The sequence below is a fragment of the Pinus tabuliformis genome, chromosome Q (genome assembly GCF_031772625.1).
Source record: "Pinus tabuliformis cultivar Carrire ecotype Pingquan chromosome Q, CPIR1, whole genome shotgun sequence".
NCBI classification, from domain to species: domain Eukaryota; kingdom Viridiplantae; phylum Streptophyta; class Pinopsida; order Pinales; family Pinaceae; genus Pinus; species Pinus tabuliformis.
The window spans coordinates 420,092,512-420,115,970 of record NC_142296.1 but is presented as its reverse complement, the minus strand read 5'-3'; the positions used below and the strand labels follow the sequence as shown (position 1 = coordinate 420,115,970).

Below are 23,459 nucleotides of genomic sequence, written 5' to 3'. Positions count from 1 at the left end.
ACCTATGTAAACAATAACACATTTTGATTTTGATGACTTAATGAGAAAAATACAATATCTTTATCTTATTGTCTTGTCTTTCTCCTATTGGATCATTGATGAATTGAATATGTATTATAAATTTATAATTTATCATTTATCATTTATGTCACAATTGTATTTGTAATTTTCTATGCATAATGTTACTTTGTAAAACTTACATCTAGATGAAGATCTATGTTTGAATCAATGAATTTCTATCATGAATGAGAATTTGTGTAAGAAATATCTAATTTTTAATATATATATATATATATATATATATATATATATATATATATATATATATATATATATATATCCGAACGTGTCCTGTTCCGGGGAGTCAACATGTCCGTATCCGACACTTGAATCCCCGTATCCGTCGAATCCCGAATCCCCGTGTTAGGTGACTTAGCTTGTAACAATTCGACCTCCCTTGGAGCATTTCGACCTTCTTGTACCTTTGGAGAGATGTGATCTATGGAGCATTTTGTGTATTGGAGCTATATTCTGGGCTTTGGAGAAGTTTCCTTGGATCAATAATTGGATTGTTCATGCATATATTATGTGAGTAAGGGTTTCTCTGTATGCCATGTTCAAATTGCAAACCTTTCTTGAAATCTTGATCTTCATGGTATGTAGAATTGTTTTCCTTGAATCCTTCAAGAGAACCTTGAACCTTGAATTCTTGATCTTAAAAATATGCCATTTAAGGAAGTTGCTAGGGTTTCTATGTAGATATTTTTATTCTCTCACCGTCTTCATCAAGGCTGTCTTTATAGATTTTGCACTAAAAGTTTCCATTTCCCAATTATATCAAGGAACTAGTCTAGTAGGTTATGATCAACCACTTCTTTATTATATATTTTCTGTTCTCTCTAATTTCTAGGTATCTAGGGTTAGGGTTAGGGTTTACTTGAAATTGTATGTAATATAAATTTTATTTTGATGTGTTAATGCCTTGATGTTACAGATTGCATTTATTAGCTTGAAAAAGATAAAATCTAAGATTAATCGCATGGAAAAACCCTATAATTAGGGCTGATGTCATATCTTTTATTGCTGTTTTATGCATGTTTTGGTGCTAGAAAACTCAATTGCTTACCCCAAAACTTGCTTACCTAATTGATAGCCATATTCCTTTATTGATCTATGCTTGAAAGGCTATTTCTTCTAGCTGTTATATGACATTGCATGCCATGTTGAATATCTCTCAAACCCTAACTTATAACAGCTCACTAATCTATCTAATAGGTCTTAGGAGAGAGTACTTGAAATTTGGCAAATCTAATGTTAGCCTTTTTAGGCTCTGCTTGTACCTTTCCCCAATCATTAGACCATGCATCACCTTAAATCCTCCTTTTATTGAATACCTTTAGGCGATCTTTATAGGTAAACCTTCCTTGTGGGATTCAATTTGCCACTAAACAATTGGAGAATGGCTGTCGAGGTGACAGTGGTGGCCGATATCTTGTTGCCATAAGGTCTAGATTTGCCTAGTGGGGCTTTGCACTAGGACTGCTAGATTTTGCTGTAACATTATTTATTAATGCCACTGCAATTGCTATTGTGTATGGTAAAGTTTAAGCAAAGTTCAGTCTGCCATGATGTCCTTTCGGTTAATCATATGTGCTGATTAGTGGTTGTTTATCAGTGGGGTTGTTTATGCAGTTTTCTGAATGATACTTAGAATTAGAATGCTTGCTTATCATGTTTAACATGAAACTAAGGTGTTTTCTGTTTCACAGCGAATGCTGCATTATGCCAGCACTTCTGTTCATACTTTTTGGTGATTTCTCTTGTATAAAATGGCTGGCATATGTTATACTCAAGTGCTGGATGCTGGTCCTCTCAATGTTTCAGGGAAAAGAAAAAATATAACTGCGACTCAAGAGGAACTTGATTGCTTTGTTAATTTCCTAATAGTTGTTGGTCTCAGAAAAATTTTACATTGGTTGTAATTTCCTAATAGCTGGTCTCATTTTTTTTTTTTTTTTTTAAAATTGGGGTTATATGTTTTGGATGGTTATTGCTCTGTTTGTGGAGAAGTCTTCTAAAAATGGGATTATTAAAACTTTTTTCTATGTAATTCAGTGTCTGCAGATATGGCACATGGGGTGCATCCAAATTATTCAGAGAAATATGAAGATCATCATCAACCGAAATTGCAGAAAGGCATTGTGATCAAACACAATGCCAATCAACGCTATGCAACAAATACTGTGACATCATTTCTTTTTAAAGAAGTTGCAAATATAAATCATCTTCCTACTCAGGTATGCATTTAGTGAACAAAATCAAGATTTAGAAACATTGGAAAAGATGAAAACATTTTCAAATAGAGTAGCTTCAATACTCCAAATAACAGAAGAGTTGTTTGCTTAGACTCAATATAAAATATACCTCGTTGTTTTATCATTAAACAAGGGAGTATGGACACCTGCCTCTTCCAAGTTCCAGGGCAGATAAATGGTTTAAAACACCTTTTAGTCCAATTTTTAATAGGAATGTCGTGTTTCAGCCAGAATAACAATTTTCCCTAAGATTTTACTCTAGAGATTGGGGCCAAGGTGGATATTATATATGCAGACAATCTATAGTCGGTATCATGGTGGATATTACGTATGCAGACAATCTGTAGTTGGTATAAATTATATTATTAGTTATCATAGTGGTTAGAACCTGAGGGCTATGTTCATGTCTCATGGGTACTGTATAAGCAGTGTTCTTGACTAGCTTCCAATTATTTCTGTCCTTTCGGACAAATATATTTATGGACTTTTGTCTCTTTTTTATGAGATGGCTAAATGGAACTGTTGGTTCATTACAGTGGTATCAGAGTAGGTTTTATTCCCTGTTGGCTGTGTGCCACAGCTTCTGTTTGGACTCAATAAGGCCATGGGTTGGGAGGCCACCCATTTCCACTCCACTCAGCCTGCATTCAAGACACTTTGCTGCACCTTTGGCCAATCTGCTCACTCCATATATATATATATATATTTTGTTTGTCAAGTTGTCTGAGTTCTCCAGAGATTACATCAGGCTTGATCCGTGGTTTGAGAAACTGCGACCTAGAGGCATTTAAGCCATCAAAACACCTAGAGATCGCTCCTGGACTGGGCCACACCAGCCTTAACGTCGCTGGATTTGTGCCCACGGAGTTTCGAACTGGTGACCTTCACATCACAGAGTGACTTAACAGTACATGCTATCACTGTCTATTCTATGCCCTGTGGGCATATATATATATATAACCAAAAAGAGGAGATTATAAAAATATGAAAAAAATGGATATTATTAAGGACAAAATGAAGTAGTAAGCTATTTGATGATAGTCCAAGAGGAATTTGTGGAAGACCATGTGTGTGTGTGTGTGTGTATATATATATATATATATATTTCCATGAGAAATATCTTTATATTCCATATGAGGAATATACATGTTTTGGTCCTCGAGGGACTGCTCAAACAACAAGGCTCGAAGCCATTACAAGAAATGCTCATTATGAGCCCAACATGTCACAAGCAGTATTTGAACTCGGGTAAGGAGGATACCAACATTTTTCCCTACAACAATTCATCACTGCATATACCCTTTGTATACTTTGAAAAAGAATGTTGAAAGAATTTGTGCTACACATGCATACAAGATCAAAATCCACAGAAAGGTAAGGCGAATTAAACAACAGTAAACAGAGAAACACATCAGAGGATAAATTGCAACCACAAAGACAGTCCAAAGGCACATTCTGCCTGCAAAAGTCGGCCCCTCATTTGCACACACATTCATTGGATTTTTCCAAATTCTGTGCCTGAGTTGCCCTAGGCATAGGTAATCTCAAATGTAGAAACAAATATACAGAGCAGATAAATTGAACAACAAATCACCTTATTATAACAACATGGGCATCCTCCACAACTGTCACTTCTTGATTCCATTTCACTGCAGTTAAAATTTAAATATCTGCCTTCGAGCTATAGATGCCATTCAATAGGTGGCATCTATTTAGTAATCAAATTTAAAGGGTTAGTCTTAATTTCAATTTGAAGGGTATATATTCATCAAACCCTTCCGTTACCACCTAAACTAGCATTGAAGTGAAAAGTCCAATCCATGGATGTAATCTACGTGAAAGTTCCAATGTAATCTAAGTGAAAGTTCCAATTTGGTGTAACTAGTAGGAGTTGTATCACTATCACCTTAATGCACCTCTCTCTTCACTTTAGGCCTCTCTAGAGGCCAAGGGGGTTCTCTCCAATTATACAATAATTGTTATGTGAGCCTAAATAAGTAAATCTTAATATGATTAACCAAAGTACCAAGATTTACTTTAATGATGAAATAAACATTAATAGAAATAAATGTCTACTTCTTATAGAGTGCCTTTAATAGAACTAAACATGTACCGCATGAATACATTTAGATGCAAAATGATAAGGAATTCAGAGGATGAAACCCAAATCTGGTTTTATGATGTATCACACCTTATATTGTATGAGGTTCCACCTTGTTGTTATCATCACATGGATGTATATTTGCTTCTTATTCCTTGGAGCTGCTAGATTGTCTTGTGGGGATATATCTTCATGAAGCCCCTTCTTGTTTCAACATTATATCATTTGATGGAGATCTTTGGTTGGGGAAGACTCATTTCTTTTTGGTTGAATGGAGATTGTGGTTATTTCTTGGTGCTATTTTCACATGTTCTTGGTTAGTTGATCACCCTCTTGGCATAATTCTTGATGATCATGGAGATTGTGTTGAAGTTTCTAAGCTTACTTAGTTTAGAAACCCTTCATGCACTTTTTCTGATTTATTCCTACCTACTTGTTATTTTTCTTTAACAAGTTATTTACAAAGTAAATACTGAAAATAAACACCAATGCATGCTCAACATATTACAGATCAACAACTAAAAGAAACAAGAACAAACACACCACATGACACCATTATTTTTGGACCAATGTCCCCGGAAAAACCCAATGCGGGAAAACCAGTGCAGCTATCTGAGGGTTTTCTTATTAAGCAATATCAGAGTACAATCTGGGTGCCGAAACTGGCCTACCCAACAAAGAATTTCCTTAGCAGCTATACCTCACAGTTTGAGAGAAATCTCCTGGCTGAAACCCCGGAAAATCCTTCCGGCAGCTCCTCAGCACAAAACTGCTCTACAACCCCAACGTCTGCCCAAACTGGGCTGCGTCAGCCTTTCTAGGCCTGCGTCAACCCTAGGAGACCTTGCGTCAGCTCTGGAAGCCTCTGCGTCAGCTGCGTTGGCCCCTCTGGTGCTCTGCGCAGCACTTGGCTGCCTTTGCGTGGCCGTGCGTGAGCCCTTGCTAGCTCTGCGTCACCCTCCTTGGCTGCGGTGCTGCTCTCCCGGCACAATCTCCGCCTTCTCTGTTTCTCTGTACTCAATGCCCCTCAACTGCTCTCCCAATCACTGATCCTATCTCTCTTAGCAAACCCTGCTCTAGAGAATAGAATGACTAATTATCTGGTGTAATCTCCAAGCGACCCTCAAGCCTCTTCTTATACTTTTCCTGTTGACGATTCAACAATCGAGATTAAGTCCCTAATCAACGACTAAGATTAGATCTGGCTTGATCCATGTCTTTTGGACCACTCTAACACATATTCATATTAATACTCATTAATATTTTATTTTCCCTTAGGGACTCCATTAAAAATATTAATTATTTTAATATCTCATGATCTGTTTAGAATCTGCTCAAACCCTTTCTGGGTATTGGAGATCTCATGTGCCCCAACCTCTCCACCAAATTTCGTGGCTAGAGCACATCTGATGCTATCCCAAATCAACAGATTGCTATCTCATCATTGTTGAAGAATCTAGGGAAATTAGATATAGTAGGATTTTTCTAACTTGATAACAATTTGTGAAACACTTTTTCAATTTAACTTGTTAGCTTGATCTTATTCTCTTATTATTATTGTATGTGTGTTTACTTCATCAAACTGCTACCAAAACACAAGAAGCAAGAACTCAAGATATTGGCTCTCTGCCAGGGCAAAACCTCTCTCTCTTAGAGAGGAAAACCCTTTTGTAAATTTCTCTTATTGAAGCTTCTTATTGATCAATGCCAAGCCCTAGACCCTTGTCAAGAATATCCTCCAAGCACAAGTCAAGTCCTTGCTTCTTCCGACACTTTGTTTCCTGACACTTCATCATCCTTCTTCCGACACTTCGTTTCTCGGCACTTCGCCCTCCTTCTTCCGGCACTTCATTCCCCGACACTTCATCCAACTTCTTCCGGCACTTCGTTCCCGACACTTCGTCCTCCTTCTTCCCTTGGCAACTGGTGATAGACCTTGTTTATGTGACCTCTAGAAGAGATACTTATCTTTGATACTTAGTGAGATCGTTCACCTATGAAGATACCTTCCTTCTCTTGTCCAATCGAGCTTCTTCTTGATGTGTAGTTGTAAACTTGATATGATAGCACTGCAGCCCTAGTTTCTCGCATGTGTGGGAGGTTTCCTTGTATATTTGACTCCTTTTTCTTTCGTGTGGGAGAGCCTCTTCTTCGCTCTAGTGGGAGGCCTTATAGGCCTAAGTTTCTAGCCCAAACAAAGATAAATATGCAACTGTGATATATCTACTGTAGTGACCGCAGACAACCCTCCTTTCCTCGCACATGTGACTGTAATCTACCTTTAGAACAATCCTTTACACTTCGGTTTTGTCTCCTCCTTCTTCGCTTCATTAGAGGCTCCTTATGCTCATCTTTCTTCACCCTTTTCTCGGCTTCTTATCTCATTGATTTCAGGGGCTTGATTGCTTGTCGTTTGAGGAGTGGACAACCTCTATATATAGAGGCCTGTCCCTTGTTTAGGCTGACTTGAGGCTGACTTGAAGACTTAAGGCCGACTTGACTTTTCCACTCCGTTTTTTCTTCTTTTGGTGGTGTCTTTGCATGGAAGGACTTGTGACTTTGCTTGGAGGGATATCTTTGACTCTTATACAAATATATACATGGTGTAACATGCCCTTAAGGTTTTTCAACATTTTATTTTGACTCTTTCACTTACCTATAGCACTTTGACATGTGCAGGACCTATTTCAATGAGCAAGAAAGTCATTGATAAATATAACTAAAATAATATTTCTTTTCTTTTATAAATACAAGGATCAAACTTACATTTATGAAGACCAAACCTAGTTACGCTTTCTTCAACACTCCCTCTTAACTAGGGAGGTATTCATAAATCATTACAAGGTGTTTGGCTAGTTTTCAATCTTGAAGAATTCACATAAGAGAAACTAGATTGGCAATCCATCTGTTGTAGCATCATAGTAACCAACATTGTCTATAGCGAGGCCTTGACTAACAACTCTATCTCTCCTAAGATCAGAGCACAATGTTGGTGAGACCAATGACTTATAGATACCTTTGTCATTGTCTCTCAAGGTACATACCCACTTGAGTGTTCACTGAGTATGACCTTCTAGGACTATTCTTATCTTGGGTTTCCAACCCTCAAAGAATATTTGTCCTCTTACCTACTCTTATCTTGGATTCCCTACACATCCTCAAAGAGCATCAGATGCCAGACGATTACCCAATCCTCCATTCTTTCTTCCAAAGTGAAGACAAGAATGTTATGTCTATCTCTTCCTCTTAATTGGGGAAGATATGCCCAAGTTTCTCTGACCAAGCTCCTTTGTAATTAGGAACTTGTTAGAAACTCCCTCTTATCTAGGGACTTGTCCATACATCAACAACTTCTTCTTCGTGGGTTCTTCAGCTGTTGGATCTCCTTCTTCCTTTGATGTCATGAAGTCTTTGTTTGAACTTCTTCTTGGTAGGGCATCGACCATCGATCACTTTCTTTCCTAGATTGTCATGTCATTTCCCCCTTCATGGAAAGGGGCCTTCTTGACATATGTCAGGTTATTTCGTCATCTGACTACTCCTTTGTCATCTGACTATGCTTTAGAATACTTATCACATAGATGCTTAGTTGTACTTTGTTGAAAATGGCAACTAGGGCCAAACTCCATGTGGGTCATCTTATTTATGGTAGTTGATATTTTTCCTTGGTTCCTCTCGTCGAGAGGTGTAGGATTGATCTAACGATGATCCGATTCCGACAAGTATTTATGGAGATAAGAATTTATTTGTATTTACTTGACAAATTGTCAAGGTTGGCTAGCAGCTAAATGTGTGGCACACATGCCTAGCATATCGTATAAATACAAGTGATGTTGAGGCATTATTCACTCATCTCATCTCTCACACATTCTTCTCTTCTTAGCTGATTGGGTTTACACACAAGGAAGAGAAGCTCACACGTGGGAAGGAGGAGGACGTGAAGGGCAAAGAAGGAGGACACAGAAGCTACAGTAAGACGTTTTGACCAACGTTGACCAAGCATTGATTGACTTTTCAGTAGTGCAATTTTGGTGTGGCTGTCTCTCCTAGGTAGGCCACAGATTTTGGCACGCAAATCGAGGCAATCTGACCTCTGGTTTGACTAACGTTGACTGCCCTAGTTTGCGGTAGCAGGTTGACTTCAGTTGACTACAGTTTGACTGTGTTTTTCAGACTATTTATGGGCTGCCTGTTCTTGCTGTTGGAGGCCTAGATCACTGGGAAATTGACCAAGCATATTGGAGGTCAATTTCATCTTGTTTGACCAGATTTGACTTTGCTGGTTAGGGTTTGCTGCTGCTGTCATAAAATTACAGATTTATGTTTTTGTACTATTTCTCTTTGCTGAACTATTGAAGATTAAAGAAGAATTGATCAAAGGGTTTTCCACATTGGGGTTTGTCCCTGGCTAGCTGCCACATCTGGTGTCTCTTTTGTTGGCTTGTTTTCTGTCGATCTATTAATGTTCTATCTACATTTTACTTTATGTTTATGTGATTGCTAAACAATGGCTAATAAGAAGAAATTGAAGTAAACTGCTCTAAGCATAGAACATACCATAAATTAACATGGTATCGGAGCTGAGGTGAAGACAAAGCCCAAGCAAGAGCAAGAGCACGAGCAATCATCGAAGGCTGTTGAAGCAATCCTAAAGACTTTATGGGGTCCTCATCACACTTCCCCGCCGAAGACAAACTCCATGAGAAGTCTGACTATCATGGATGGAAGATGTCTCTCAATCTGACATTTGGAAGAGCAAGAAGTGTTGGACCGTGTGAGAGGTAGAATCATTGAGCCTCCATCAAATGCATCTGTTGCTGTAAGGAATAAGTGGACTAGGGGAGAAGTCAAAGCAAAGAAGATCACCGGGGACTCTATCGACAAGCGCCTGGTGGCCTATGTTTCCGAGCTGACCACCTCCAGGGAAATCTACGATAGACTGGTAAGCTTATATAAAGTTAATGATGCAAATCAAGTTTTCTTCCTTAAGAATAAGCTGAAATTAAGAAGGGCAAAGATGAGAGTATGCAAGCCTACTTCTTAAGGATCACCGAGATCAAGAATGATCTCCTATCAATTGGGGAAGTAATTCCTGATAGGGAACCGACCATCACTACTCTCGAAGGTCTTCCATCTGAATGGTATATATTCAGAACCACTCTTCTCAACAATAATGTAATCCCAGGATTTGAGGAAGTGATGGCGAGATGCATTCAAGAAGAAACAAAGATGGAAGAGCAGGAAATACCTGCACTTAGAGGCAATCCCACTACATTCTCCTCTCATGCTAAAAGGAGAAATAATTCCGGGGCAAACTCTAAGGGAAAGGCCAGACTGAAAGGTGGAAGAAAAGGTAGATGTTACATTTGCAACAAAAATGGCCATTATGCGAGGGAGTGCCCTAATAGAAAGGACACATCTCATGAAGATGATCAAAATCACTCCCGAGGAAATTCCAACAATAACCAAAGGAAGGGCAGGTTCAATGGCAAAGGAAAGAGGAATGCCGGAAATCGAGGAAGTGGTCAACCCTCTAAGAAGGCAAGAAACTCCAGGTATGAATCTAACGTTGTTAATAATAAGCAAGATGAATATTATCTAGTAGTGGCCCTCTCTACTACTTCTCCCTCAGACTCGCTGGGAAATTGGCTTATTAATAGTGGTGCCTCAAGGCACTTCACTAGTTACAAGGAAGCTCTCTCTAATCTGATAGAGAAGGAGACCAACCTGTAAATTATTTTTGGGGACAACTCCAAATATCCCGTGAAAGGCGTAGGGAATGTCTCTCTTCAATTGAATCAGGGTAATACAATTCATTTGCAAGAAGTCCTATATGTACTTGATCTAAAAAAGAACCTGGTGTCCATTTCAGCAATGGAAGACAAAGGCTACAAGGTGGCCTTCATCGATGGCAAGGTACATGTATGGAAAAAGAATTTCAAAGATGCTTTCACTCTTAGGTTTTGAGTTGACTCTTTATATCATGTCGGAGGAAGTCTGTTGGGTGTCATGACTTGTGACACATCTCTTTAGTCCGAACTATGGCACCGGCGGTTTGCCCACCTTCATTATAAAGCTCTACTCGATGTGAGACAAATGGTGACCAAGATGCCCAAGTTCAAATTAGAGCAAGAAGGTGTATGTCCAAGATGTGTCGAAGGAAAGTTCAAAAGGGTACCATTCCCCTCAAGCCATAGCAAGATCTCTGATATATTGCACTTGGTTCACTCTGACATATCTAGTATGATGCCTGTGAATTCTTTGGGAGGATATTTATATTACCTCACTTTTACAGATGATTATTCTTGCAAGCAGTGTTGATAATATCGGTATCGGGAAAATATCGGCGAGGGTCCAGAAAATATCTTATCGGCAATATCGGCAAAAATATCGGCAAAATATCGGCAAATATCGGCAAGCATAAAAAATAATTTTTTCAAATTTTTAAATATAGCCGATATTTTGCCGATATTTTCAAAATATCGCGATATTTTGCCGATATTTTCCGATATTTGCCGATATTTGCCGATATTTGCCGATATTTTCAAAACAGAAAATATCGCGATATTTTCTCGGCGATATATCGTTTTGCCGAAAATATCGCGATATTTCCGAATATCGCCGATATTATCAACAGTGCTTGCAAGACTTGGATATACTTCTTGATAAAGAAGGATGAAGTGTTCTCCTGGTTTCGTCACTTCAAAGCCTTGATCAAGAATCAAACTGAAAAGAAGATCAAGATCTTAAGCACTGATAATGGGACTGAGTATGAATCCAATGAGTTCCATGAATTTTGCAAAGAGGCTGGCATTAAGAGGGAGACTACAACACCATATACTCTTGAGCAGAATGGTGTGGCGGAAAGGAAGAATTGTACAATTGTGGAAGCTGTTCGTGTTGTGCTCCACGATCAAAGGCTTTTGAAGTTTCTATGGGCCGAAGTTGTGAATACCGCCGTATATGTTCAAAACCGATGCCCTTATCAAGCATTGGGTTCCAAGACTCCCTGTTGTCGCGCGGATTGACACGACAACGCTCAGACCGGGGCTGTCACTCTGATCCCCGATCCCTCCGTTTAAGCCTGGCTCCCGCGGCTAAGGGGGGGAGTCCCTGAGAGATGATGAAGCCAACTGTCGACCAGTTGGTTGGGAGACACGAGACACGACTAGGATAAGCACTAAAAAGATTTATTTAATTGAGCAGACCAGTGCCTTAAGAGATTGCGGATAAGACGATTACTTGTTAAATGATATAAGAAACATGGACCATGAAAAGCAACCATCTATCATCAGCTAAATCACATGACCAAAACGATATCCAGCAATTGAAAACTTCGAAAAGATGAATGCTTAAAACCACCACGAGAATCGTAAATTATTAACCAGATATCAAGTTCGCATCTCGGCTTGAAAATCTAGATCCCAGCACAAAAGACAATTCCTGAGAAACAACTGGATCTGACGGAGAAAAATTTCCACAAAGGCTTTATATTTTTTCGAATTTTTTTTTTTTTTTTTTTTTTTTTTTTTTTAAATGAAAATTTAAAAATCTAAAAAAATAAAATTTAAAATCTATTCTAAAAATTAACTATACAAAAAGAGAAACCTAAGATTTAAAAAAAAAACTAAATAAAATCCTTTTTTATTTTTTACTATTTTTATATTTTTCTTTTTTATTTTTTAAATATTTTTCATATGATCAAAATAAAAGAAAATTTAAAATCTAATTAAAGTTAAAAAAGAAAAATCTACTTTAGCCTTTAATCTAAAATCTAATATAACCTAGTCTAAACAACGATATTGAATTTCCTTATCAACAAATTGATTTTAAAACTAAACCTAAAAAAATCTAACCTAACGTAACCCAAAACTGAACTAACAAGTAAATTGAAAAAATAAAATACGTAACCCGTTAAAACCTCAAAACGACCAGACGTAACTACGCAATGGCATACAGTGACCAGAACGATGAGAAACGATGACTGCGTAACTACTGAGACAGCATTTCGATAATCGAACAAGCGGTAAATGAAACGATACCTGACCCGGATCTGCCGTTGTGCGAATGATTGATGACGGGTTCACAAATGAAAACTTGCGTAACTGTAGGTTATGAAACGCTAGAGCTGGAGACGGCCGACAGATTGCGGGATGAATATTTGCAGAATCGAATGGGCAGATAGATGCAGCAGGGATCGATTCTTGGCGATTTGATTCGGGTTTGCTGTTCAACGCAGTGGGCTGAGACTGGCAGGAGATTTTAATGGCGGAACGCATCAAATCACCCTTCGTTGGTATCTCTTTTCGGGTTAAGATTGCAGGTAAAAAGGGTGTGAGGGACCTTGACAGCAGGAGGAGATAATACGCAGGTACTTGGAGGCCCAAAGAAATCAACGCAGGAGGGGTTTCAATATTTGTTGCAGGTGTATTGGCGGTAAGAAAAAGTGTAGCAGCGTGGTAAAGAAGAAGCCCACGGAGGTACAATAAAATTCGTGACCCGGATGAATATTCAAGCTTCATTCACGCTGGATACAGTGGCATGGAAATGGAATAAACACATTTTTCTTTGTCCAGACAACCATCGATGCATGAAAAGATCGCCCAGGATAACTCAGCGTATGCGTACAGCCTCTAAAGAGACCACATGATGGCCTGGCTTTGTTACGTCTATCAAACTTTCTCAAGGGTATCGCGCAACGACTGTGTCTCGCCAACTGATTGCAAAACGATGCAGCTAATGATGGAATAGGAGGGAGCAGCGAAACTGTGTCATGTGCCCTCAGATCGATATTTGGTGTTTGCTTGCTTCTGCCACCTGAAATCACCCAAAAATGTACATGAAACCAAAATCAAAACCCTAAATAAACCTGACCTAAGCAAAACTAAAAATGAAACCCTAAATCAGAAAATTTTGAAACCCTAAAACAACTGATTAATGTACAGATTTGGCCCCTTAACAACCAGATTTAGCCACAAATACAGAAATATTTTCAGATTATCAGAAATTTTTGAACTTCACTGTGAACAGAAAGAAAATCTCTCAATGTAAAACAGAAAAGAAACTTTAAATGATTAACCCAGGGAACAATCAGCTGGGCTCTGCACAGAAAGTGCTTGCGGGAGTTGGCTGGTTCAGCCGAGAACTTCCCCGAACGCCCACAAAATTTCCTTCAAAAAATGTTTTCCTGCACATCTCAAGCAACCATCAGCAAAGAGAGAGAGAAAACTGCTAGATCTCAGGAAATAATGGAGATACCTGCCATTATTTCAGAAACCCTAGCAGCCCTCAAACCCTAGCAGGTGAACAAGATACCTGTGCTCACACTACTCTAAAAAACAAGCTATGATTAATGGCTGAAAACTGAAATATGCAGAAAATTAAAGATCTCACAGCAATTCCAGAGAGTAACACCAACACGATTTGGACCCCAAAGTCTTTTTATTAACCAGAAAATCAGATTACAAGAGAGCTTTTCAGTACAGACTCACAGATCAGATGATCTGAAATGACCCCCTAAGACCCTATATAAAGGAAATGATCCCAACGGCTAGTTTTGGGTGATCCATGTAGAACTGATCTCGACCGTTGATGAGGATCAAGACATCTCTTGATCTCATCCGTCGATTTATTAACTTAAAATATTATTATTTTATTAGTTAGGGTTTTTGCTTCATTTTTTAATTTTTTTATTATTTTATTATTTTTATTCATTTTTTAATTTTTTAATTCATTTTAAAATGGATCACTGAACTAAGCCTTTCGGAAACATCACCTAGGACCTAGGACTTAGGACTCATGAGGGGTTTTAAAACATTTCTCGACCCTCAGGACTCATTACATCATGACTTTTACAAAATTACATCTTAAGGGACAAACCCATTTAATACAGACCCTCACAAAACACCCAGTTCTGCGACACAACTATAATCTAGCAGATTTGACACACTAGGATTTTCCTAAAGTTCTAATGACAAAATCCATCCCGGCTTTGGGGTCAGGTTTGAAGGAAAACTCTGCCGATCCATGGATCGGTGAGACGAAAAACCTTCCGGGACATAGATTATCATAGAAAGTTAGGTCCACCTAGGCAGCTTTACAGACTCTGATCTGCTTAGATTATTTACAATTCATATATGCAGACTGGGTTTACAACTGAAATGATCAAGCTGCTGATGATGGCAGGATGGCACGGACATGCTGATCAGGTGCTGCTTCTTTCTGTCAAGAAAAACGGGGTGCACTGCATGGGTAGTTGACCAGTAGGGGTCAACACTCCCAATGAAATGTTCACTGGTAAGAAACCTGACGTATCTCATTTTAGAATTTTTGGAAGTCCTGTATATTTTCATGTGCCAAAAGAGAAAAGGAATAAATTGGGTGTGTCTGGAAAGAAAGGATCTTCGTGGGCGATAGCGAAAATACTAAGGGCTATAGAATCTATGTGGCTGGTCAAAGGGAAGTCGAGATTAGCCATGATGTCACCTTTGACGAAGATATGGCTCTTAGCAAAGTTGAAAATCTTCCTATAGTAATGAAATCTGGAGAAGCTGACACTAGGAAACTAGAGGAAAAGGAAGATGAGACGATGCCCGATGTAGAAGAACCTATGGATCTTATTGATCCCCCTTCGCAAGAGCCTTCCTCTTCTAGGAAGAGGCCTTCATGGCTTAGGGAGACACTTGATGATGCCAAAGGACACATTGCACCTAGAGGGACTTTCCGAGAAAGTAAGAAGCCGGCTAGGTATCAGGGATACTTGACCATCATGAACACGATCATTCAAAATGACCCTTCGTCCTTCGCCAAAGCTGTCAAGCATCAAGTATGGAAGGATGCTATGACTGAGGAATATGAGTCCATCATGAAGAACGATGTCTGGGATGTGGTCTCCAGACCCCAGGACAAAACAATTGTCACTTCCAAGTGGCTTTACAAGATAAAGCATGGAGCTGATGGAAGTGCTGAAAAGTATAAGGCTCGTTTTGTCGCTTGTGGCTTCTCTCAGAAGGAAGGTATAGACTATGACGAGAAATTTTCACCTGTTTCCTGATACACCACCATCCGCTCGATCATAGCCCTTGCTGCTTCGCAGGGATGGAACCTACATCAGATGGATGTCAAGACTGCGTTCTTGCATGGTTCGATCAAAGAGGAAGTCTATGTGGAACAACCTAAAGGATTTGAGATTCTTGATTGGGAATCTCACGTGTGCAGGTTAAAGAAATCCCTCTATGGGCTGAAGCAAGCACCCCGAGCTTGGTATGAGAGGACCAATAGCTACTTGATGAAGCTGGGATTCACTAGTAGTGAAGCCGACCCTAACCTTTACTTTAAGGTTGAAGATGACAAACCTCTCATACTGGTGTTGTACGTTGATGACCTCTTTCTGACAAGTGCAGACCCTCTCATTCACAAATGTAAGAGGGAGTTGGCTTTTGAGTTTGAGATGAAGGACCTGGGACTGATGCACTATTTCCTAGGACTAGAAGTCTGGTAAAAGCTAGGGGAGACTTTCCTATCTCAAGGAAAATATGTGGTGAAGGTATTGGAGAGATTCGGTATGGTGGACTGCAAGCCAGTGGCTACCCCGATGGAGCTTGACTTCAAGAAGTTAAGCGGTAGTGCTGCTAGACCTGTTTTGCAAAATGCTACCGAGTATCGTCAACTCATCAGAGCATTGATGTTCTTGGTGAACTCCCGTCCGGATATATGTTTTGCAGTCAACATGTTGAGTCAACATATGGTTGAGCCTCACCACACACACTGGATTGGTGCTAAGAATCTGTTGAGATACCTTCGTGGCACAATCACTCATGTGTTGAGATACACTACTGAAGATGTGAGACTACATGGATATATCGACGCTGATTGGGCAGGCAGTGTGGTGGACTGAAAGAGCACTTCTGGGTGTTGTTTCTCTTTGGGGATCTGCATCGATATCCTGGATGAGCAGGGAGCAGAAGTCAGTGGCTTTGAGCACTGCTAAGGCAGAGTACATTGCTACGAGTATGGCCTCTTGTGAGGCTGTCTGGTTGCGGAATTTCTTCAGTGCGCTGTTTTATTTACATTGGATACTACCGTGATCCTGTGTGACAACCAGAGTGGAATTTGTTTATCAGAGAATCCTGTATTTCATGATTGCTCCAAGCATATCGATATCAGGTACCACTATATCCGGGATATGGTGCAGCAGGGAGCAATAAGGCTCCAACATATCGGTACAGATGAGCAGGTCGCCAACATTTTGACGAAGCCCCTGGGAAAGGTCAAATTCTTGACTTTTCGAGAACGACTTGGTGTCGTTGAGAGACCCTCTTATGAGGGTTGTGTATGATGCATACATTGAGCTTTGGGAGCTTTGGGGGGCTTGGGGTACTTCTTGGAGCAACATGCGACCACAGGGCGACTCACCCTCCCCTAGTGGTGCGCTATGTACAGGGTGAAAGGTTCAACCTTCCCCTGTGATACCCCATGGCGACTTATGGACAAGATGATTAGTTCTCTTGTCGAAGCATCCTACCCATGCAGTCTGGACTCCTGGGAAGTACCTCTCATCTGATCAATGAGTGGGGAAATGGGGTTAGGGACCATAGTAGTACTATCGATAGATGCATCGTTGTATCTACCGTACTCCCTATGCTAGGATGACCTCCATTGATCTGGGATCAATGAAAATGATCTGGGATCAGTGAGAGTGGTATGACACATTCTCTGGGACTGACTTCGAGTTAGTGGAGGATGGTATGATACATCCTCGATCATTTCTTCTTCTTCATAGTTCAACAGAGCAGAGCAGAGCCAAGCAGTGTAGGGCAGTGCATTTGATGGCAATGATAGTACTGATGGTTAGACGGATTAGCAGATGGAGTTCTCCCTAGTTAAGAGGGAGTGTTAAAATTGGCAACTAGGGCCAAACTCCATGTGGGTCATCTTATTTATGACAGCTAATATTTTTTCTTGATTCCTCTCGTCGAGAGGTGTAGGATTGATCTAAAAATCATCCGATTTCGACAAGTATTTATGGAGATATGAATTTATTTGTATTTACTTGACAAATTGTCAAGGTCAGCCAGCAGCTAAATGTGTGGCACACATGCCTAGCATATCATATAAATACAAGTGAGGTTGAGGCATTATTCACTCATCTCATCTCTCACACATTCTTCTCTCCTTAGCTGATTGGGTTTACACACAAGGAAGAGAAGCTCACACGTGGGAAGGAGGACGTGAAGGGCAAGGAAGGACGCAGGGAGACGCAGAAGCTACAACAAGACATTTTGACCAGCATTGACCAAGAGTTGACTTTTCAGGAGCGCAGTTTTGGTGTGGCTGTCTCTCATAGGCAGGCCGCAAATTTTGGCATGCAAACTGAGGCAATTTTGACCTCTGGTTTGACCAGCGTTGACTGCCCTAGTTTGTGGCAGCAGGTTGACTTCAGTTGATTGCAGTTTGACTGTGTTTTTCAGACTGTTTATGGGCTGCCTCTTCTTGCTGTTGGAGGCCTAGATGATTGGGAAATTGACCAAGCATATTGGAGGTCAATTTCATCTTGTTTGACCAGATTTGACTTTGTTGGTTAGGGTTTGCTGCTGCTGTCATAAAATTACAGATTTATGTTTCTGTACTATTTCTCTTTGTTGAACTATTGAAGATTAAAGAAGAATTGATCAAAGGGTTTCCCCACATTGGGGTTTGTTCTTGGCTAGCCGCCACATCTGGTGTCTCTTTTCTTGGCTTGTTTTCTGTCGATCTATTAATGTTCTATCTGCATTTTACTTTATGTTTATGTGATTGCTAAACAGTGGCTAATAAGAAGAAATTGAAGTAAACTGCTCTAAGCATAGAACATACCATAAATTAACATGCTTGTTCCCATACTTTGATTTAGTAGCCCTTCATGACTTCATCTTGATATTGCTTCAACATCGAATAATGCGTTTGTTGGATGGATCTTCATCATGACATCTTTGTTGTGTTGAATCAATTATTTGCATCTTGATATCTCCAAGGCCTTCATGGGTGTCAAGGGTCCTTTGATCTTTTTCTTCCTTTGTCAGAGTTGTCATGCCTTCTTTTCAGGAGACATCTTTAATGGATCTTGTCAGATAATGATTCTTTGTGACCATGGTGTTCTTCACATGTTTGATCTTTTTCTTCATTTGCTTCTTCTTGGATTGATTAGTCAACCAGATTATACTACTTATGTGAGCACTTCTTCATGTTGACTTTATTGCATTGTAGTACATGCCTTCGAGCATGTCATTGGTGAAAGAGATCCTTTTATACTTGATCGTTTTTTAGAACTATTCCCATGACCCAATAATAGATATGATGACATGAATTTAAACTTTGATGCATACATACCCCATCTTGAACCTACTTTGATCATCTTGGCTTCATTTGATGTTTCTTCTTGATTGGTGTAGCCTTTCTTGCTTCATCTTTTCTTGCATGCATAACATTCTTTCTTGAATCCCATGAATGGGACTCCCAATGAGACATCTGCCCTTATTTATGAACCTTCTTATGAAGATTCTATCAGAGGATCTTGAAGACCCTTATCTTGCAAATGTTTCTTCCTTTTGATGATAGAGGCCTTCTAAGATTTTAATCATGATCAATTATTCTTTCATTGTGGATGATGTCCTATAATAGGTATGCTCCTTCTACATGAATATCTTGAGCTATATCTACACCATGCTCCTATATTCTAGAAGATATCTTTAAACCATGCATTCTATCCTATTTCTATATGCTCCTAAACTACTCGAAACTTTGAAAGAGGACATATGTAAAGAAGTTGATTTAGTCATAGTAGAGATCTAGAAGATCTTCCTTTTTCTGCTTCTTGTCTTCTTCTTTCACTTCTTGAGTTAAGTGAGCTTCTTCCCTTTTTCTCTTGTTGTTGTTGTCCTTCTTAAGTTTGGGACAATCCCTTTTGTAGTGTCCATATTCTTGACAGGCAAAGCATTGGACTTTGGACATATCTCTGTTGCTTGTTCTTCGTGGACCAAATTTGCCATATTTTCCTTTTCTATTGGCCATGGTAGCAAATGCTTGCTCCTTTGATCCCACATCATCCTTTGTTTTGAGTCTAGTCTCCTCAATTTTGCATAGAGACCATAGTTCACTTAGTGGGGTAGCTTCCTTCTTGGCATATATGCTTGATGTGAAGTTGCCCCAATCCTCAGGTAGAGCATTGAGTACTACAGTTGTCATTTCTTTGTCAGACATGACTTCTCCTAGTTCTTGAAGTTGATATCTCATTTCAGAGATCTTCATGAAGTAGGGAGCTATTCCTTTCTTTGATATCTTCATCTTGTACAACTCATTACATAGAGATATCACTTCTCCAGCTGTGCTTACCGAGAATAGCTCTATTAGTTTATCATATATTTCTTTTGATGTTTCAAATTTGGAGACATAAGGAATGAGAGAGTCCTTGATGCATTTTCTTAGAATCCTTTGAGCTCTTGTCCCATCCTTATTGTACTTGGCTAAGGCTTGAGTTTGTTCCTTAGCAGGGATAGTGGTATTCCCTTTGATGAGGTTTAGAAGTTTATTCTCCTTGAGAAGTAAATCAGTCCTCTTCTTCCATGCAAGGAAGTTAGTGGTCCCAACCAATTTGTTGCTTTCCTAGCAAAAAGACATTGATGTATGTTTAGGAGGGGACATTTTACAGAATGCTGGAATGCTTGAAGTATATATGTTCAGGTGCAGGCAGGAGGACAGCAGACAGACAGTCAGGAGTTCAGGCTACTGATGGTGATGAGGAGGAGGAGTTTCATTCTCTTATGGGAGAAGCATGCTCAGGGAAGAGAAAGCCCAAGTGGCTTCAGAACACCTTGAGAGATGCCACATCTGTTGCTGAGCCGAAGAGGCCGGTCAGAGAGAGTAGACCACCTGAGAGGTTTTGTAGCTATATGGCAATGGTTACCAGCATCCTTGACTCTGAGCCTTCTAGCTATGAGGAGGCAGCTAGCCAGCAGGTCTGGAGAGAGGCCATGTAGGAGGAGTATTCTTCTATCATGAAGAATGATGTTTGGGAGGTGGTGCCGAGGCCTGAAGGCAAATTCGTGGTTACTTCTAGATGGCTTTACAAGGTAAAACATGCTGCAGATGGTAGCATTGAGAAATTCAAAGCGAGGTTTGTGGCTAGAGGGTTCTCCCAGGTAGAGGGAGTTGATTATGAGGAGACCTTCGCTCCCGTGGCTCGATATACTTTGATCCGCTCCATTATATCGATAGCAGCAGAGATGGGTTGGAAGATCCACCAGATGGATGTGAAGACTGCATTTCTCAATGGCTTCATACAGGAGGAGGTGTACATTGAGCAGCCACAGGGCTTTGAGGTGCATGGGAAGGAGTCCCATGTGTGCAGACTGAAGAAGGCCCTTTATGGCCTGAAGCAAGCTCCCAGAGCTTGGTACTCTAGGATAGATACATACTTGCAGGGGATGGGTTTCACAAAGAGTGAGGCAGATCCGAACCTTTACTTTATTGTGATAGGTGAGGAGCCTCTCATTCTGGTGCTGTATGTGGATGACTTGGTCATTACAGGTGCAGAGAGACTCATAGAGCACTGCAAGAGAGATCTTGCGACGGTGTTTGAGATGAAGGACATCGGCTTGATGCATTACTTTTTGGGTTTGGAGGTGTGGCAGGAGGAGGGGCATTTCTTCCTGGGGCAGGGGAAGTATATTGTGGACATCCTTAGTAGATTCCACATGGAGGATTGTAGACCCATGTCGACACCGATGATCACCAACTGGAAGAAGCTTCATGCTTCGGATTCCGAGTTGGTGGATCCCACATTGTACAGGCAGCTTATTGGTTCCTTGATGTATTTGGTCAACACTAGACCAGATATCTGTTTTGCAGTCAACATGATGATTCAGTTTATGTGTGAGCCTAGGAAGGTTCACTGGGTGGCTGCAAAACACATTTTGCGGTACTTGCAAGGGACAGTGGATTATGGTCTGGACTACAGGCAGGGAGATGGAGTGAGATTGGCAGGATACACTGATTCTGATTGGGCAGGTTGTGCTTCTGATAGGAAGAGCACTTCAGGGTGTTGTTTTGGGTTGGGTTCAGCAGTAGTGTCCTGGTTCAGCCGGAAGCAACAGTCAGTAGCATTGAGTTCAACGGAAGCAGAGTATATGGCAGCCAGTCTAGCTAGTTGTGAGGCTATCTGGCTTTGCAAGATGTTGTTTGGCTTATTTGGTCAGCCGTTGAGACATTCAGTGATTTACTGTGATAATCAGAGTTGCATTCAATTCACGGAGAATCCAGTATTTCATGACAGGTCAAAGCATATCGGGATCAGATATCTTTTCATCAGAGACTATGTTCAGAAGGGAGCTGTGAAGCTTGAGTATATTTCCACTGATGAGCAGGTTGCAGATATTCTTACCAAAGCCTTACCACGGGGCAAGCATGTCTACTTCAGAGACAAGATGGGTGTGGTGAGGAACACCTTCCTTGGTAAGACAGAGTGTTGAAATTTGGTAAGAGGGAGTGTTGAAATTTGGCCTAGGGAAAAGTGTCCAAAAGAATTTAATTTTTCTCCTAAAGTAACTTTATAATTTTTATAAAGTTAAATCTAATTTAAAAGTGACTTTAAGTGATAAAGTTACTAAGTCTAATTTTAAAGTGACTTTTATAAAGTCAATGAAAATTAGAAAGGAAAAGTGACTTTGGAAATAAATGACTAAGTGGGTCTTTATTAAAGTGGGGTGAATTAAAAAATAGAAAGTGAGATTTAAATGAGCATTTAATCTCAGCCATTGATTTAAATCTATTTCAACCATTGGATTTAGGGATCACCCAAAAGTCACTTAGGGTTGGGTTAAGGGAGGAAAAGGAGGAAAAGATCATTCATTCTTTCATGAGCAGATTGGGAGAAGGAGAGTAAGAGAGCAAGAGAGATTTCTGGACAGGAAGGAGAAGGAGGCAGCAACTTGGCACACATTCCAAGGCAGCACTTCAGCAAATCCGTACAGCTTAAAGAGCAAGCAGTAAAAGGCAGATTTTTGTGAGCAAACAAGAAAAAATTGGTTTTCAGGCACGAATTTCGAGGAGGTGATTTTCTACATGGAAATCGAGGTCTTTCCGTGAGCCCGTACGACTGTCCGTACATCCGTACGGTCTGTACAGTTCGTACAACATTTTCCAGATTGTCTGTTAGGCTGAAAACAGATAAGTTTTGCTTGCTGGAAATTTCTGTTTTGTTGAAATTTATTTGCTGAAAATTTTCTCACTGTAAAAGGCATTTTCCAGAAATAAAGAAGAGCTCTCAAACTGGTTTTCCCCAAGAGTTGTAGGGGGTTTTTCCAGGGTCAAGTTGACCAAAAATCTCAGTGTTTAAATGTGTTTTAATGGCTGTTTATTACTGCTGATTTTTATTTCTGCAATTTCCAGCATTTTGTAAAATTTCCAGAATTTGTGTTTTCAGCAATATTTATTTTTTCAGCTTGTTAAATGTATGGTTATGGGAAAGGGCATTTAACTACATGGGAGAAATAAGGTGAAACTGAAAACCGGGGTGGGAAAACAGAAATTTCTACATGAGGATGGTGTAGCTTGATGTAGGTTCTTCTTTTACTTGATCTTCTTGTAGGTGCCTTTAATATGAACGACTTTTCTTCTTGCTTAGTAGTCTTCTTTGATGGATTGTAGATGGTAGACCTTCTTGTCCCTGATGTATTTGAGACTTCTTGGCTTGATGCTTCAACCTTGTAGTTGTTCTTGAGATGCCCTTTCCTTGATGTGTCACCTTAGCTCTAATACCATGTTGAAGAATTTAGGGCAATTAGATATAGTAGGATTCTTCTAACTTGAGAACAATTTGTGAAGCACTTTTTCATTCTAACTTGTTAGGTTGATCTTCTTCTCTTATTATTATTGTATGCGTGTTTACTTCATCAAACTGCTACCAAAACACAAGAAACAAGAACACAAGATATTGGCTCTTTGCCAAGGCAAAACCTCTCTCTCTTAGAGAGAAATCCCTTTCGTAATTTTCTCTTATTGAAGCTTCT

General features: G+C 39.9%; 1 protein-coding gene across 4 annotated transcripts in view; it reads left to right on the top strand.

Moving 5' to 3' along the window:
* The window catches only part of LOC149219992 (putative aspartyl aminopeptidase), a 371,039-nt gene that overhangs the window by 231,035 nt on the left and 116,545 nt on the right, over positions 1-23,459 (top strand). For all 4 annotated transcript variants that reach the window (XM_089384594.1, XM_089384597.1, XM_089384596.1 and 1 more), the window contains exon 8: positions 2,116-2,297. In XM_089384594.1, the coding sequence (XP_089240720.1) occupies positions 2,116-2,297 (182 nt within the window). The remainder of the gene's footprint in view (positions 1-2,115; positions 2,298-23,459) is intronic.